Source organism: Atractosteus spatula, chromosome 6 (genome assembly GCF_055471065.1).
Source record: "Atractosteus spatula isolate fAtrSpa1 chromosome 6, fAtrSpa1.hap1, whole genome shotgun sequence".
Taxonomy (NCBI): domain Eukaryota; kingdom Metazoa; phylum Chordata; class Actinopteri; order Semionotiformes; family Lepisosteidae; genus Atractosteus; species Atractosteus spatula.
Genome location: NC_142711.1, coordinates 7,402,153 through 7,419,877, shown reverse-complemented (window position 1 = coordinate 7,419,877; position 17,725 = coordinate 7,402,153). Strand labels below are relative to the sequence as shown.

General features: G+C 40.9%; 1 protein-coding gene across 5 annotated transcripts in view; it reads right to left on the bottom strand.

Annotated features, from left to right (window-relative positions):
* stau2 (staufen double-stranded RNA binding protein 2) overlaps positions 1 to 17,725 on the bottom strand; it is a 117,852-nt gene that overhangs the window by 67,082 nt on the left and 33,045 nt on the right. For all 5 annotated transcript variants that reach the window (XM_088919249.1, XM_088919248.1, XM_088919252.1 and 2 more), the window contains exons 6-11: positions 17,464 to 17,623; positions 11,603 to 11,710; positions 6,074 to 6,286; positions 5,334 to 5,471; positions 2,427 to 2,558; positions 592 to 652 (exon numbers count right to left, since the gene is read on the bottom strand). In XM_088919249.1, coding sequence (XP_088775375.1) covers positions 592 to 652; positions 2,427 to 2,558; positions 5,334 to 5,471; positions 6,074 to 6,286; positions 11,603 to 11,710; positions 17,464 to 17,623 — 812 coding nt within the window. The remainder of the gene's footprint in view (positions 1 to 591; positions 653 to 2,426; positions 2,559 to 5,333; positions 5,472 to 6,073; positions 6,287 to 11,602; positions 11,711 to 17,463; positions 17,624 to 17,725) is intronic.

Genomic DNA, 17,725 nt, shown 5'->3' with positions numbered 1-17,725 from the left:
GAACATGGGAACCACACAGACGACCCTCAGCCACTGGACTCAGGAAATGTAAGGCAATAGTGCTATCTGCCACACAGAATGACTCAAACTTGCATGACAACTGAAGGCGCACTGATGGTTTGTATGTCTAATATTATAGAGAAACACAAACACAATAAAGTCCTTTATTTGTGCAATATAAATACACCACCTAACAAGGGAACTTTGCTTCCTTGGTACAGTATCTCCTTGGTGCTGCAGTTATTTTACAATTCGGCCTCCTGCCACATCCAGCTCCACAGGAAACTCAGGACTGCTGATCCCCCTAACTGAAGCGGTGCGCCATAATCCTGAGTGACACAAAACCATGCCCAGAAAAGCAAAGGATCTGTAATTCCTTGGTCCCACAATGCTCACGAAGAGGGCTTAACTTCCAGTATGCATCACGCAAAGCTTCTGTGAATGGGAGGGGAAATTCGCAGGCTCCCCACACAAACATGTGAACAGTGGAGCCGTCAGTCAAGCTTCTATTCAACAGCCCAACAAACTGCCAGGGTAGAGCAGATCTTGCAAGGGTCCCCTGACAAAAATTGAGAAAAGAAAAGCTCTTACTGTTACTTGTTGCTTCGGGAAAAGCTGCCTTTTGTCCATTCCAACTTTTGTTTTCCATGGTCTGTAAAATGTAAAGTATGTCCGCATCAGAAACGGAACATTATAAAAGGCTTAGATCATGTGTAAGGCCTCTTTCTTTCCCATTCACACCCAAACAGGTCGCTCTCTCATCCCACAACTTGGAAGTGAATCACGCAGGTTTGCTGCTAAGGTGGAAAAACTCAATGGAACACAATCAAATACAGTTGCATGAAAACGTTTGTGAACCCTTTGGAATTACCTGGATTTCTGCATTAATTACTCATAAAATGTGGTCTGATCTTCAACTAAGTCACAATATTAGACAAACACAATCTGTTTAAACTGATAACCCACAAACAATTGCAAACAATTGTACTTCTTCTTGTCAGTACTGAACACATTGCTTAAACATTCACAGTCTAGGTTGGAAAAAGTATGTGAACCTCTAGGCTAATGACTTCTCCAAAAGCTAATTGGAGGTGTGTGTTCCAATCAATGAGATGAGATTGGGGGTGTGGGTTGGAGGTGCCCTGCCCTATAAAAAAAGCACACATAGGTTGGTTACCGACAGAATCTGCTATTCTCAAGAAAGAGCTGTTCATGTGAACCATGTCCCGATCAAAAGAAATATCAGAGGACCTTAGAAGAAGAATTGTAGAGATGCATAAAGCTGGAAAGGCTACAAAAGCATTTCTAAAGGCTTGGGTGTCCATCAGTCACAGTAAGGAAATTCAGTACTGTTGCCACTCTCCCTAGGAGTGGGCGTCCTGCAAAGATCACGGCAAGAGCGCAGCGTGCAATGTTGAAGGAGGTGAAAAAGAGCCTTAGGGTAACAGCAAAGGACCTGCAGGAATCTCTTGAACTTGCCAAAGTCTCCGTTCATGTGTCCACTATCAGAAAAACACTGAACGAGAATGGTGTTAATGGAAGGACACCACGGAGGAAACCACTCCTGCACGTCTCAAGTCTCAAGCCTTTGGTCTTTGGCAGAAACGCGCAATGCTATGTTTGAAGGAAAAAAAGCACTATTAGTACAGGGGTCTCTCACCCTGGTCCTGGAGAGCCCCAGTCCAGTTAGTACAGGGGTCTCTCACCCTGGTCCTGGAGAGCCCCAGTCCAGTTAGTACAGGGGTCTCTCACCCTGGTCCTGAGGCCCCAGTCCAGTTAGTACTGGGGTCTCTAACCCTCGTCCTGCAAAGTTCCAGTGAAATTAAAATTTTCTGAAGATGTGTAATAATTCCACTGTGATCAATTAAAGAGGCCATTTGTTAAATTAAGAAACTTCGAGACTGTTCACCATAAAATCTTCTTCCCTCAAGGACCAGGACATGTCTTAAATGAATGGATTAATTCCTTCATTCATCAAAGTCTACAGGCGTTGCCAGTCATAAAAACAGGTGCCCTGTAAGACTGACTAGAGATGGCCCTCCAGGACCAAGGACACTAGCTCCCGAATCGTCTCGCCCTGTGTACCACAGCAATAATAAACACAGGAAAAAGCATCCTCTGGTTGCACTTCAAGGCCTGGACTCATTACGATACAGTCTGTACAGGACGATTCTGGTTCTGTTTACAAGCAGAGGAATAGCATTTGATCTCAGAATCAAAGGCAAGGTCTCGGTCTTTGATTGCAGGCAGGACCACACATGGGTAATGTCTTTTCAAGAAGATGGGAAGTAAATCTGAGTCTAATAAAGATAATAATAAGCAACTACTGCACTAAGAGCATTAAGAAGGTCTATAAAGAAAAAAATAAGAATAGAAAGTGATTAAACAAGTACCATGAGAGACTAACATGCAGCAGGGTGGCCCACCTTCTCTGGCTGACTCTGTGCTGGGGTGGAGGCCTTGTATCCTAGCTGGAGCAGCATGGCTTCTGCAGCATTCCTCTTGGACACCTTTTTATTGGGACCTGTTCCTGTGGCTATCTCACTGCCCACTTTGACCTAGAGCAGGCAAAAGGAAAATCACATCAGCCTCTTCAGGAGAAACAAAGGCAGGGTGCATGGTCCTGCTGACACGCTGGCACACATACTGGAAGCGGCTGTCAAGTTGCATGACCAGCTTGAAAGCAGGAACCACCAAAACTACACATCTTTATTTGAAATGCGCAATTGAAAATTACTCCCCCCTCAGTTTAAAAAGATATGCCTGGTACACATCCAAGACTGACAAAAGCATACTTCACTTGTTTCGAAGGCAAAGCAATTTATTTTATTTTACATCTGCAAATGCAAAGAAACTTGGAAAATGACTGTTTTTATAATGGCACAGTAGTTAATATGGTTATTGATCGTATAGCATGAAATGAAGGGTGAATAAGCTGATTCTTTCAGTTTATGCTGATCATGTAGATGCAGACAAATCGTACTGAAGGATGTTTATATTTTTACTGTTGGATGCAACCAATATTTCAGCAAGACCCCCAAGAAAGTCACTGCTTTTAAGACATCTTCTTGTCTCCTGAGATGGCCAACACTGCTCTGCATGAAGTTCACCCAGTGAAAATAAAGACTATGAACCACAAAGTACCTATTTTTAATATCTGAGAGAGTAAGGGCTGAAAATCAAAAACAGGAAATCCTCTGGTTTGGCCACAACAACATTATCTGATGCCTGTCCTGAAAAAAGTTTAATTAGCCGTAATCATTATTAACATGGCTTGTCACTTGAAGGATGATAAATAATTGAAGGAAATAACTGAAAGAAGGTCACTTGTAATCTAAGATGTCTCCTGCTAACGAAATCAGGAATGTTGTGGTGTGCAGTGATTTATAAGGGTGATTAGGCTAAATTTGCTTACTAGCCCTGGTTAATACCACATTCCAGCATGGTAATGTGATGCTGTTTAACCAATCATACGTTGTCCTAAGTTTAATCAGAATGAATCCTTACGAATCCACTGGCTTCCCCACTAGCTGACATTGTCTGAACCCTCTTCAACACCTGTCCCAAGGGGTTCCAGAAGACGTGTCAGGACAGACAGGTCAGGTAAGGGCACTCTGGAGGCCGCACTGCACACTTTCCCATATTCTTTGTTTGGAATCTTTATTGGCTGTTTTTCATTAAGCTTCAACACTCACTTGAACACAGTTTCCTTACAAAAAGGTGAGATGAGCTAACTGTATGATACACAGCAGTGGAACCAACTCAGGAGGAACAAAGCAAAAAAAAAATGGAAATGCAAGTGGCTTCTGTTACAGAGTAATAAATAAAGAAGAAGAAACAGGCCGCTTACTGTTGAAAGTAAATAAAATATCCTCTGTGGTTTATTTGCATTTAACCACAGGTATTGATTTATAGGGAGAACTGCATTAAATAAGCCAAAGAACAGAACCTCATTTATAAAGACAGCTTGAGCAGGGAACAATGTGGAAATTTTAGAAGCAACTGAGACTTACAAAAGAAACACACACAAAAACACTGCCTAATACCTCACTTTGAAAGATGAATGCAAAATCAGTTTTTATTGGTATTGCTTCAACTTCAAAACACTGCTCTCCAGTAAAGGCGAGATTACTGGGCTGGAAGCTAAAGTTAAAGAGACATAGGCAATACACTGAACACTGTTTTGCGGCACCTTCTGCCAGGCAAATGAACTCTCAGGAACACGGGAGATCTCAACTGATTTGCACTTAAGCTAAGATCAAAAGAAACCCTCTTTTAGGGCATCTCTGATCTCATTTTCTTTACTCGTGCCTATTTCACTACCTCAGCATTACAGAATCTTCCTTCTCCGTAGAAGCGGACACCACATGCCATAAAAATGTTTAAATGATCAGACTGACAATACAGATTTATGGGAAGTGGTCAATGCCCTGTTATTGCACTGATCAAAGCCAAAATGTGCAATGCGAACAACTACCAAATGAAATCTTTCTGCACTTGTGTGGGCCAGCAAAATGCCATTGCCATCAAGCTAAGATCATAAACATTTCAGCATCTGAGGACAAGATCGTGGGAGGTGGCTGGCAGCTAACACCACTTGCTAAACTAAACGGTTTTAGCTTTAGTCCTAGTCAGGCACACATAACAGATTCTGTGGCCACAGAACAGCAGCAGCACTCAAACAACTAATGTCCCAGATTCCCTTCTCAGTATGTAGTCTCCCCTTTAGTCTTCCCTGTAACCTCCCGGTGGCCTGAGAAACAAGTCACTTGCAGATTATTTTAGCTTCTTCTTGCTACTTCATGTTGGTATAAGAACACCTCCCAGACAGCAGTGGGGAGCAGTGGTGAGGGTTCTGCACTCATAACTGGAAGGCCGTGGGTGAGACACTGCTCTTGTACCCTTGACCCAAGAGCTTCACCTGAGCTGTTCCAGTAAAACACCCAGCCGTGTAAATAGGCGCAAACGCAAGGCGCTTTGGATGAAAGAGTCAGCTGAACAAATGAGCAAAATCTGTTCTGCGGGACACAAAAAATGGCGCGAAACTTTAAAAAAGAAGTCTAAAAGGGTTTGGAATGTAGCGTTCACTGGGAAGACGGTCAAACAGACTGCTGGTTTGCACATATTTCTTGATACAGCAAAAAAAAGAAACTTTTTTGCTGAAAGCATGGTAGGAACGTTACCTTTTTTCACAGATGTTTTCATAATTTGTTTTGCAAGCAGATAGGCGTAGTAAAAGCGACCGAACAGCTATCTGGGGATGCAATGCCCTGTAGTGTTATCTGTAGCTGGAGGCCAGCCTGGATGTGTCTGCTTGTGAACTGATCGATTACCTGCATGGTGAACTCCCTGCGTCGAGGCACTCCTCTCTCAGACAGCAGCACGTACTCCGGCTCCTTCTCCTTCTTGGCCTGCTGGATCTGTGCCAAGCGGCTGATGGGATTCATTCCCTGCCCATATTCTGGCCCAGCCTGACAGCACAGGGAGAACACATGAGCACAGGTGCTATCTGTTTTAATAAGAATGGTGCTACACACCATTTATCTCCCCTCCACCAGCACCAGTGTGCAGCCCCACCTGGATGATGCAATGGCAGCCATAGTGCACCAGTACACTCACCACACACCAGCTCTCAGTGGGGAGGAGAACATAGTGATGAGGCCAGTTCATAGATGGGGATTATTGGGAGGCCATGATTGATAAAGGCCAATGGGAAATTTGGCCATGACGCCAGGGTAAAAGTCCTACTCTTTTCGAGAATCACCCTGGGATTTTTAATCACCACATAGTGTCCCCGTTACTATACTGGGTCTTTAGGACCCACACAGACCGCAGGGTGAGTGCCCCCTACTGGCCCCCCAAACACCCCTTGTAACAGCAGCCTTAGTTTTTCCCAGGAGGTCTCCCGTCCAGGTACTGACCAGGCTCAACCCTGCTGAGCTCCAGTAGGTTTTTAGCTGTGAGTTGCAGGGCGATATAGCTGCTGGCATCAAAACTGAAAGCCTCAAGTGGCCTCCTTATCCCCAGCTGTGCCCACAATCTGCCTGTTCAGCCTGCCTCTCCACCCCCTTACCTTGAGTATGGTTTTGGGACGTTTCTTATAATGAAGTTTCGGTTTTTCAACCACAGGAAGGAAAGGCAGTTTCTTCAGCTCTTGTAAAACGGAGAGGGCCGCCCGTTTTTTGGAGAGTTTCTTGCTGTTCCCCTCTCCCTCCGCTGTGAACTCGCCTACCGTCACCCGTGTGAGGAAGCTCTTCATGTGCGGAGGACCACTTTCCTTGATGACCTGCAAGGGAACAGTGGAGTCAGCGAGGTCAGCTGCCTCCCTTCCTGCAGGAAGATGGTCAGGGAAGAACAGGGGGCAGCACCTAATGTCTGTACAATGAATACAAAGCCAATAGTTAATTAAAAGAGACATGGTCTTTAAACCCAGATCCGTCAGGACTAAGACTGAGGTGCATTAGTGAAAAACGAGTCCAGGGTTTGGGGGTGGAGGAGTGTATATGGTGGGTTGGTCTCTATGAAACAAACATTCACCTGCTGAGACTGAGGAGACAGACGAGCACTAGTGTCTCACAGGAGAACAGTCATACTTGAGCTTCTGTAACCTCTGTTACTGCCTCATTAGTTAATGCAAAAACTGTGTGGACAGGAGAACAAATCTGCAGTTTCTCAGAATTTCAGAAGAACAGAAGAGTCTCTTAGTTATGCCCAAGTATAATTTAATAAATAAGTAGATGGGATCCTGTTAAGTAGGTAAGGTGTGTTGGTTACATGCCAAAAACTCTGCAAAAGATATACACTACATAGTTCAATACATGTATCCAATAGGTCATAAAAACTCCACTCACAAAAAACTTATTTCATCAAGCATAAAGGTTCTTAGTGAAGTCATGCATGGTGTTTCATTTTTTTTCCATACACTACTGCAAATTTGAAAAGAGAATTTAAAAAGAAACATTTAGTTTTCCTCTTCCTTATCAGTTTCCTTGGCCTTACACATCTATCAAAAAATCTAAAACAAAAACAGTGTAGGTGGATTGCCCTCGAGGAGGTTAGATCTAGTGTTATACAGTACATCAGGAAACGGTGATTCTTTAATAAAAGAGGCTCACTGATTGTAAAAGGTCATTAGTTAATCAAACACAAGCATTGAGAAACACTTATCCTAGGTTGGCCACCGGAAAGGATGTAGGAGAATTTATATACTTTTCACTTCAAGGTTCACTAGCTTCAAGGTTTGAGATCCTCTGCATAATGAGAGAATTGTCCAAGCTTCATCTTCTGAGGTGAAGCACCAAAATAGTGTGAGAAATAATACTGCCTGTTATAATGCTACAGTATCACAGAAGCTTATACAACTGCTGAAGTAAATGTAGGTGAGGAGCTCTTCTTTTCTAGACAACAATGACCATTTTAACAATAATTAAGTGCTGAAATGTTCAAGTAGGGAGCTGCGTCAGCATGCATAGGCTGCAAAGGAACAAGTAATGGTCTATTCCTATTTTGCCTATTTTGAAACGATAAAGACTATGTATTTGAGCTCCGTGTTGATGTTCGTTTTAGTTTATAGTGAGTCAGCATTTCGATTCTTTTTTCTTTTCTGTTGTTTAGAATAATACATGACAGAGAACATCAGAGCTCAACATCATTAGTTTAAAAATAATGTTTTTTTTACACTTACATGCAATTAATTGTGTTAGTGACAACAAAATTGTGACTACAAAGAATGAGTTGGGCCGAACTGCCTGACACAAGATAAAGTGCAGCAAATTTTTAATCTTCTTTCCCTGGTTTGTGTCTTTAAATTCCAGCAAAACAACCCAATTCCTAACCTATTCTTATCATATTTTTATAAGTTCCTCTTACATCATGCCATTGATTTTTAAAAGCCTTGTTAAATGAATATGTTCATGACTTAAGTTGGAAAAGAACATCCTTCTTATGAAGCACGCTCAAGATGAAAAACAACAAGAGTTCAGCCAGCCTTGTGATAGTACTGATTTACTCCACAGCAGTTTGTACTCAACAGGAGCATTCCCTCTGTCATCATTTTGGGTGAAAGATGTAGCTCAAGGGGATCCTCACCTTCGAGGATCAAGAAGATCTTGTGGCCTCACAAAGAAACATTTGCAGAATAATATCGTTAGCATAAACAAATAAAATGATTTTCCAGAAGCACCCTGCTATGTGAAAACATTATAAGTTATGTAGTGAACTCCCTGTTGTTCTTTTTCCACACTATCCTGGATCTGGGAAACAATGTAAAGACTTTTCCCAGAGATCTATGCCTTGCCTCTCCAACACAGTAACCCTATGAAAATGAAACAGCTTTCGCTTTCTACTTTCTGGAAGGGATTTAAATCCAAACCCAGAGTGCCCACACACGACAAGTAAAATGCCTTTTACCTATAAAGTGCAAGATGTCTTACACTTGCTCTATTTTTGATGTATTCCTCTGGCTCCAGCCACTTCAGTGTCTGTGATTCTGTCTGATGTAGCTGATCCTGTAGCTCAAGTAGCACAAAGCACAATTAGCGCAATCCAGAGTCATTAAGTAATCTTTACACTTAGAAAAAAAACATTTACGTAAGAAAAAATAATGGCACAGCAATAAGCCTGCGAGACTCCAGGCTTTAAACAGGCTTGGCTTAGTGAGCTCTTTAGATATCTAGCTGCAGAGGGTTGAAGCCCTGAAGAATAGATCTTTTGTGTATTTCGTCAATGCACTTGCCCTCAAGGAAAGTTTCTGAGCACATCACATGGGGGTTCTTGGATAATAACTTGAAAAATACTTCTCTATATATTTCGTGATGAAATTAAAACCTTTACAGACAATTTATGTCTGCTCACTCTCCATGAGAGAACCTAAAACTTCAGTTTTTAATTTTGCCAGAAGATTTGATCTTTAATAAAATGATCTTTTACAAAAACCTATTTCCTATTTCATATAGTATGATAAAAGGTACAGTACAATAAAGATTGGTTCAAGCTTCTTAGAGAACAAAAACATCTACATTAATAAAGCAAAGAACTGAATTTGATTTCTTTTGAAATAAAGCTATAATGAAAAAACAAGTGAATGTGTACCAATTAAAGCATTCACATTTACATTACAAGCAATAGCTTTACAATGGATTAATTAGACACTGACACAAGATGCTGATGAATTGTGCTCAAAAAGCTAATCACTTTTACAGATGTAAGGGCTAATGAATGCAAAAGTTATTTACAAAGGCAGAAGAAAATGTTGGTAATTGATACAGAAGTAAAGATAAAAACACAATGATAAAAGGGTAACTAAGTAAGACAGCTATAAAGCCAGAGAGACTTTTTTTTTTTGAGCAAACTGTAAATTAACCGCAGACCCACAGAATGATTTGACAGTCTGGGAAATGGTCAGTTATATACTTCCCAAGAGAGAAGTGCACTAGAACATAAGCAATTGACTAATAATAATTAATGATAAAATCAAGGATGCTACCATGGAATTCATTTAGGACTAAAATCAGGAAACGCGCAAAAAGTGGTGGGAGTCTGGTCAGCCTTGATGTTGAAGCTGATTCCAGGGAATCCTTCAAAAGAACAGCTGTTTAAGCCCCTCTGAAGTGCTAGCCACACAAGATGGACTGGCTGAGCTCTTCTCATTTGTATCCTCTCTAATGCTCAAATTCAGCACATATGGCACATCAAAACATACAGATATATCCCACTAACATCCCATGGTCTCATATGTAAGATGAGACACTTTCCAAAACAACGTCCAAAGGTCATGAAAATGTAGGCAAAGACAGGTCTGCACATGAATAGCTTATTTCACATCTCCCGTGCAAAGTTTTGGTTCCATCATGACACAGCTTTAGCTCCGGAAACGTGTAACTTCTTTAAAAGTGAAACTTGAGTGAAGCAATAATTGGTTGTCACTGGCTTCACGGACACAGAATTGAACCGCGAGTCTGAACTTTCAAGACAGCTATGGGTGCCAGGTTACCCATCAATCTTAAGGCATTCAGAGTTACCATATCTGTATGAAAAAATAGGGGCACGTTTCAAGAGGTGGTGATCAGCTCAACTAAGCCACCAAAACTAAGCACACTGTAACTGTTGGAGCACAGCACACTGAGAACCTTGGGAAATTTCCTGTCCTTGTCAATATTCTTTGCACCTCAAATAAAGAGGTGTTTTTTCATCTGGTCTGCGCACACGTTGTGTGCAAACATGACTTTCTCTTGGACTGTGGAACACAGGTCTAACGCAGTTAGGAGAGGTTAATGAAAAAGGATGTTACACAAGAGTTGCAGATGCTTGATTGAGAAGAGGAATTTGACAAAAATTCATCTTGATTCCAAGCACACAGACAAAAACCTGAAACTATGTGATTGATCGCAGCACTATTTAGATAGTCAGGAGCACAAAAGTAAAAAATGATTTCAACTCATAAAGCAAGGCAAAGGTGATGCTAACAGCTATACTTCTAGATGTATTATATATACATATCAACCAATTCTAAAAACAGAGGGGATTCAAAGATACAGTAGGACTGATGTATGATTTTGTAATCTTCTACACACTTTCCTAAACAGGAGGCACTTTTTTACACAAAGGGTTGTGGGAACATAGAACAAGATCTTCCACGAAACAGCTTGGCAAAAATCCTAAAATCTCTCAGCTAATGACAAGCAATTGGGCTTTATGGGTTGAATGACCTCCTGATGTTTGTAACCCTTCTTAAACTCTTCTTTCCATTTTATTTGAGAATTTTTGACAGTACTGTGTTTTAACACAGGCTTGCAACAAGACAAGCCACAGGCAAGCTAGGCAGAGCCTTCCTTCGTTTTTAACACCTAGGCTAGCAAACATAAAAATAAACAAATGAGAAAGAATCGCATAACCTTCATCAATGCACCTATCCTCCTTTCCAATCCTGTTAAGCTCACATCTTCCAGCATGCAGTGTGAGTAAAGCACAGGAGACACACAGCAGGCAGGACACGATTGGGTTTCACTTCCTCTGGCAAAAGGGGGATTTTAGAGGGGAAATAAGCTGTACAAAAACATGCAAAGAATTCTTCTGGAAGCGCTGCTAGATGTATCTCCATCTGTAACTCTTGTTACAGACGTTACATCGCAAAATCTGTAACAAGATCTGTAACTCTTGTAAGAGATGAGACCAAATAAAATTTGTCTTTTCGCATACCCCAGCTTGCTCTCCATGAGACACACAGACAGGGAGAGAAGCTTGGGGTCAGAGCGCAGGGTCAGCCATTGTACAGCACCCCTGGAGCAGTTGGGGTTAAGGGCCTTGCTCAGGGGCCCAACGGAGAAGGATTCCTCTGCTGGCTGCGGGATTTGAACCGGCAACCTCCCAGCCACAGGCGCAGATCCTTAACCACAGAGCCACCGCACCGTTCCAAATCATGGAGAACAAACTGTTATGTCAATAATATCTGATTCTATCCAATTGCATCTTCGGAATCAATTGCTTTTTCCTTCTCTGGGAAAGGGAACGTTCCTTGCTTTACACATTAAATGTGTTTGGACCACATGATTTACTTGAAAGCTAGCCTGGCGTCATTTCTTCTGTTCCCAAAGATAGTGCTCACCTCAAAACTGACGAGCAGGTTCCTCTTCAGCGCAATCTCGTACACCAGGCTGATTTCAGACTTGCTGGCATCGCTGGTCTGCTCGGCCTCGTCCTTCTCCTCTGGACTCTACAACATTTATCGAAGAACTAGTGATAATAAAACCTAGACAAACTTGCCGGAAGGGGGAAAGGAACTATGTATACTGTACTCTCCAGCTCGATACACCTTAAACAACATGTTCTGAACTTCAACCTTACTATCCCAGTCTTTCGCAAACAATATTTGTTTACAATTCAATTAAAGTAAATGTCACTGCTATTTGAATACCTCTTGCCATGGGATTTAAATATTAAATTATCAAGAAAAAAGCTCATTGCATGTCATTGTCACAAATGCATTGATTAGCCCAATGTTTCCCAGTCTTTTCCAAACTAAGGCCCACTTGCTTTAGTAAAAATCTTGTTTGACACACTAAACCCAACACCACCTCTAAGAAACATTTAAACAAAAGACTGTTTGTGTACAGGTAGTTCTTGATTCACACACTCTTATTTTGGACATTTTTGAATGCAATATATACCACTTTTTTCATTTAGTACACAGCTTTTTCTCATTTTCACATGCATGGTCAGCAGCAGGACAACAAATGTACCCAGCTGAGTGCCAAGATGAGAAGCAACACACAGGCCACCTTTCACCACACACCTTCTCTCGCTCACATCCTCACTGTAAGGTAAGCATATTTATTCTGCTGACTATTGGCATAAGGTAATTAAGACGGATTTGTGTCTTAAAGTGTTTGAGTAAAATAAATCTATACAGTTTCTGTACCATGTGTTTATAAAACCTGAAATATAATCAATAAAAAGTTCAACAAAAAATGAAAAAATGCTGAAAATATTAATATACACTGAGTGCACAAAACATTAGGGACGCCTGCTCTTTCCTTGAAATAGACCGACCGTGTGAATCCAGGTGAAAGCTATGATCCCTAATTCATTTCACCTGTTAAATCCACTTCAATCAGTGTGGTTGAAGGGGAGGAGACAGATTAAAGAAGGATTTTTAAGGCTTAAGACAACTGAGACATGGATTAGGTATGTGAGGGAGAATAGTAAAAAAATATATATTTTTGTGTCCTTGGGTATGATGGTAGGTGCGCAATGGTTTGAGTGTTGCTATGTTTTTCATGTTCAACAGTGTCCCGTGTGCATCTGGAATGGTCCACCACCCAGAAGACATCCAGCCAACAGCAACCCAGTGGTGGAAAATGGCTCATCCATGAAAGAGGTGAAAGAAGGCCGACACAAACCGTGCAGATCAACAGACGGTCTACAGTTAGCCACCCGATAGTCCAGTACAACACTTTTGCCGAAAGACCCATAAAAGAATGTACAACTCATCACACCTTCACACGAATGGGGTATGGCATCTGACAGCCTTACAGAGTTCAACCTCTTTCAGCAAAAAACAAGAAACTGCAAACATTCAGCTTTTTGCAGTTTTTCTGCCCCATCACCAGATCTCAATCTACTTGAACATCAGTGGGCAGAGGTGGAACGAGCCATTCGGAGTAGAGATCCAGTACCAGCCAACCCAACACAACTGTGGGAAGCGCTGGAGTCAGCATGGGCGAGCACACCTGTGGAACGCTTTTGACACCTTGCTGACCTCATGCCCCAGCGAACCGAGACTGTTCAAAAGGGGGTGCAACACAATACTAGAAAGGCATCCCTAATGTTTTGAACACTCAGTTCAGTCTACAATTAACAATCGTTTGCAAGAAAGGAAAATGTGCAACGTTGCTTATGAGACTAAAGAGAATTGAAAAGACCCGTGAAGAGTAAGGACTCATGGTCACAGTGCTGTATAGAAGCACTGTGGGCACATTACTCATGCATTCTCAACATCATTCACCAAGTCTTCCCTTCACATTTCATTTGACAGTGCTAAATATGAGCAAACATTGTATATATCCATTTCAATACAACCATATAAACTGTTTACAAGGATAAGTGTGTGTTTGTTCGTATTGTTTTTATTCAGGAGCTCTACCCTCTGAGTGGAACCCAGATTTATTTGGGTTGTTGACAACTGCTCTCGATTTCCTCCCATCTTCCAAAGACATACTTGCTAGATTAAAAGGTGTCTCTGAAGCTGTGCATACAACGGTCATTGCTGGGTCATTCCTGGGTCTCGATATTCGTATTCGTACACGGCATTTGTGACAAGACAGTTCAGTTCTTTCAAGAAGCAAAACTAGAAGTTAGTTGGAAGCCAGTTTCTAAAATCTTCTTAGATTGCCCTAGTTTTCAGAAATTATTAGACACAATGAACCTGTTGAGCCATTAAGTAGGCCTAAATTAAAAAAATATATTTAGTTTAAAAAAGAAAGCGTCAAAATTGATATCACGGCCTACGTTTCATTGTTGCCGCCTTTCAAAATCATGAACTAATTTCGATATCAGTTCACATACTGTATATAAAGCAAAAATGAACTATATTCTGAAAGAGTTCGGCCTGTTACTTGCTTATTTCCTTATTTTAGTAAAACAATGAAGTAGTGGCCATTGAGGGCTCCCACAAATTGCAAGGAATGCGCAAGAAATGTTGTACATTAGTACATTTTAACAGTGCCACATTCCATTCATATTCGTTTTTTCACTGAATGGCCTTTACAGCTTCTATACAGGTTCAACCCTCCACTTAGTGCCATGTTGCCTAGTAACACAGAAGGTCTATTTGGGCGGGGTTCTGGACTCATAAGTAGATGGTTGTGGGTTCAAATTGTCATTTTTCACAATTAAATCTTTTATAATTTACTTAGTTTTCTCTCTGGCTTATTCCAGAACTCCACAGCACACCTGCATATCTCCGATGGCAAGTCATTGCCTCCACACACCGGATAAGAAAAGAGATAATAAGATTCTGCTTGTGTGAAAATTGATCAAAAGGCTTGCAAGCTAAGCAAGATTTAATTTATTTCTTGACAAACAAGACTTCTAGTGACAAGAGCCTTGCATAGCCCCATTGTTCTCAAGCACTTGCAGACAGATAGGTCTCCTGCACTTTGCAAAAAGATAACTTTGTTGTGCTTTACTTAAGCATGAGTGGTGATAAATAATGCAGGTAATTTAAAACATTTTACACATTTACAGCCGTGCTGGACTGCATAGATTTGTGATGTGGTCAGTACTTGTCCTGTCAGAGAGTCTAATTCTATTTGTGACACAGTCCAGACACAGCACCGTATCCTTGGAGGTAACAGACCGAGATCTCAGCCTTGTATGTGCCACCGAGTTTCCCTTGAAATATGTGGAATATGGAAATTCAAGCAATAATTTTATGCCCTCTTTAGAATCAGACGTATTTAAGGGCATCGCACACTAAATATTTTCATTATTATTGCAAACACTGCAATTTTTGCCAGTTACTTCTTTTTTTTTTATCGTAAAGGAACAGACGACTCCCTGCTAATATTCGTCTTCTGTAACAGCAGCAATAAAACCAGCCATTACCACGGCAACAGTGAAACATAACGCTTAAACCTTCATTAAAAAGCAGATAGTTATCTCCTCAGTGGGCCCCAGAGTCAATCAAACGTTAAAGAAGCTGTCAAAGCATGGTGATGTATATATTTTAATAAGATCATTTGCTGAGATAATCTGGATCTGTAGACTCAGTTTTGTCTGAGTGGGGAGATTAGTTCTCTCTGTGGCAAGAGCATATTTATCTTTTCCATGCCTTGCTAATTCTCAGATGAAAACGCGATAAATACAATTTTATGCAGGTACAGTGTTCCTTCTCAAAAGGAAAGCTTCTTAAAAACGAAAGACAGTAATAAAAGTAATAACTATTTTGCATTATTTTTAAACTCTTAAGGCTGTTGCCAAAACTGAAAGTGGTGTTTCCGTACTGTCCTGTAATGTCTTTGGAATTGCATATCTGATCTATAAAAACAAACAGTAACTCAAAGCAAACAGTAAACACAAGCCAGGCTGTAAAAAATCTATTATATTGTGTTTGATTTTTTCTTCCTTACTTTGAGGCAACTCTAGGCTCTGAGGTGAAGGATTATCAAGAAGTATCAACACACCACAGAGCAGCTGTGATACCCCAGTAAATAAGGCTGCTTTCCCAAACAGTGGCAGAGGCCGATGGATGAAATCTCAATGTGTAACATGTCCCAGACGGGGATAACTCTTTCTGTCAGGGCAATAAGATCCAAAGATTGTAACCTTTCAAGTCTGTGAACAAAGGCCATATCAACAAGTGGACATGGACCCTGAACAGCACTTCTAATGAATGGTTCATTGCCAAAAGGGGAGAAAACTCCAAATCAATCTTATATCTTTAGAAACTCAGGATTAATTCCTTTTTTTATTGTTCTAGTCGGGAGTTCTCTACTAATCGGCACAGCGGAGGCATCAACAATGTCTCAAACCCAATAAAAAATGTCCTGCTGTGTCCTGAAAGGAAAAAGCCATCCAATCCCTTGATCCCTAGTTGCTTTGTACTCTGAGTTCTCAATAGAAGAACTGCAATAGCAGCTGAACAGAGAAAACAGTATATTATGAGATGACTGTATCCCACAGTGACAAGAAGAGAGCTGAAAGAAAACCAGGATTAAAAGTCAGGATTTAAAAAAAAAAACTTAAACGCTGTGAAACGTGCTTCACTCTACAGGACCTGAAATGTTATCACTTTCTATTCAAACCACTGCATTTTGTGATTTGGATAAAAAAAAAGTTTTCTAATGAGGAACTATGAATATTTACGCCACCCATTTTCTTCATTTCCCTACACGTCCCAGTAACAGCCTGATTCAACTGCCATCTACCAACTGCAATGTTATAGTTCACACCCGAAATGTGAGCCTCATGGCTTAATTTTTTCACTTGCACAACCAGGTGAAAGTCAGGTTCTGATTAGCAAAGGAACACTTTTAACATGTGGATAGATGAGTCAGGTGGTGTCCTGTATCAATGCACTCCTTTTCAAGAAATGCTTTCACCCTAATTGTGCTTTTGCACCAACGTGAAATGTGTAGATTTTAAAGAGGTTGGTGATGGGGTGTAACACTTGCAAAAACTCCCAATTTACATGGCAAAACTAGTAACAGAAAATTCACTTTGAGCATTTCAGCATTGTTGCAAGATCAAATAAATAAATGGATTTACAGTTCCTATTAAACATTTTCACTTATTCTCTATTGTTCTCTTTGTAAACCATTAGTAAGGTATAAACTACAATTTTGGTTAAAATCTTCAGTAATCCACTTTTGCCTCCAGTTTGCTTCATTATGATTTGGCATGAAAGCCGAAGAATCTTCAAGAAAAGCATATACAACAGCTCACTGAGTGGGTAAAAAAAATAACCAACCCCTCCAGCAATAAAGATGGATATCAATCTGAATGAGACTTACGCCCCCAGGTATTTACAGCATACAGTATGTGTCCCTCAATTTGTAAAGCAATACGCTGCAGCAATAATTTACAAAGAACACATTATGGAGACAGGAGTGCTAGACAGAACTAGTGAGCTGCCAAAATGTCTTAAATAACAATTGTTGACGCCAAGCAAGTTGCATATACTGTAATTTGATTTCCGGCAGAGATAAGATTAAAATAATCATCCTTAACATGGAATAGCTCAGATCTACAGTGGATGTGATTCACATGATCAGGTAGTATTTTTTAATCATGAAATGTCTGCCTGCTCAACACTGGATTGCTGAAGTAACAAGCACATTAACAATAAAAGGGTGCAGTTCAGCCACAGTCTGAGATTTGAGATTTGGGCGCTCCGAGAGAAAGGAGAAAGGGAAAGGTTCTGACTGGCCTGTTTCTGGAGGGAGAGGAAAGGGAAGACTTGGTTACCTGTGGAGGTTTTTCAGGAATAGGCTCATTACGGAGGACCTGAAGGGCTTTCATTGCAGCATTGTGTCTGGCTGCTTGTCGGGTCCGGCCTTCTCCTACAAACTCACTGTTCCCCACCATCAGCTGGACATAAAATATCTTAGGCACTGGGTAATGGTACCTAGGTTGGAAACAAGTCAAAAGGGAAAACAGGGTTTTGATTTATAAAAGGATTAAGTTATCAAAACGTGGCATTTTTATTGCCTTAAACAAACCAGACACC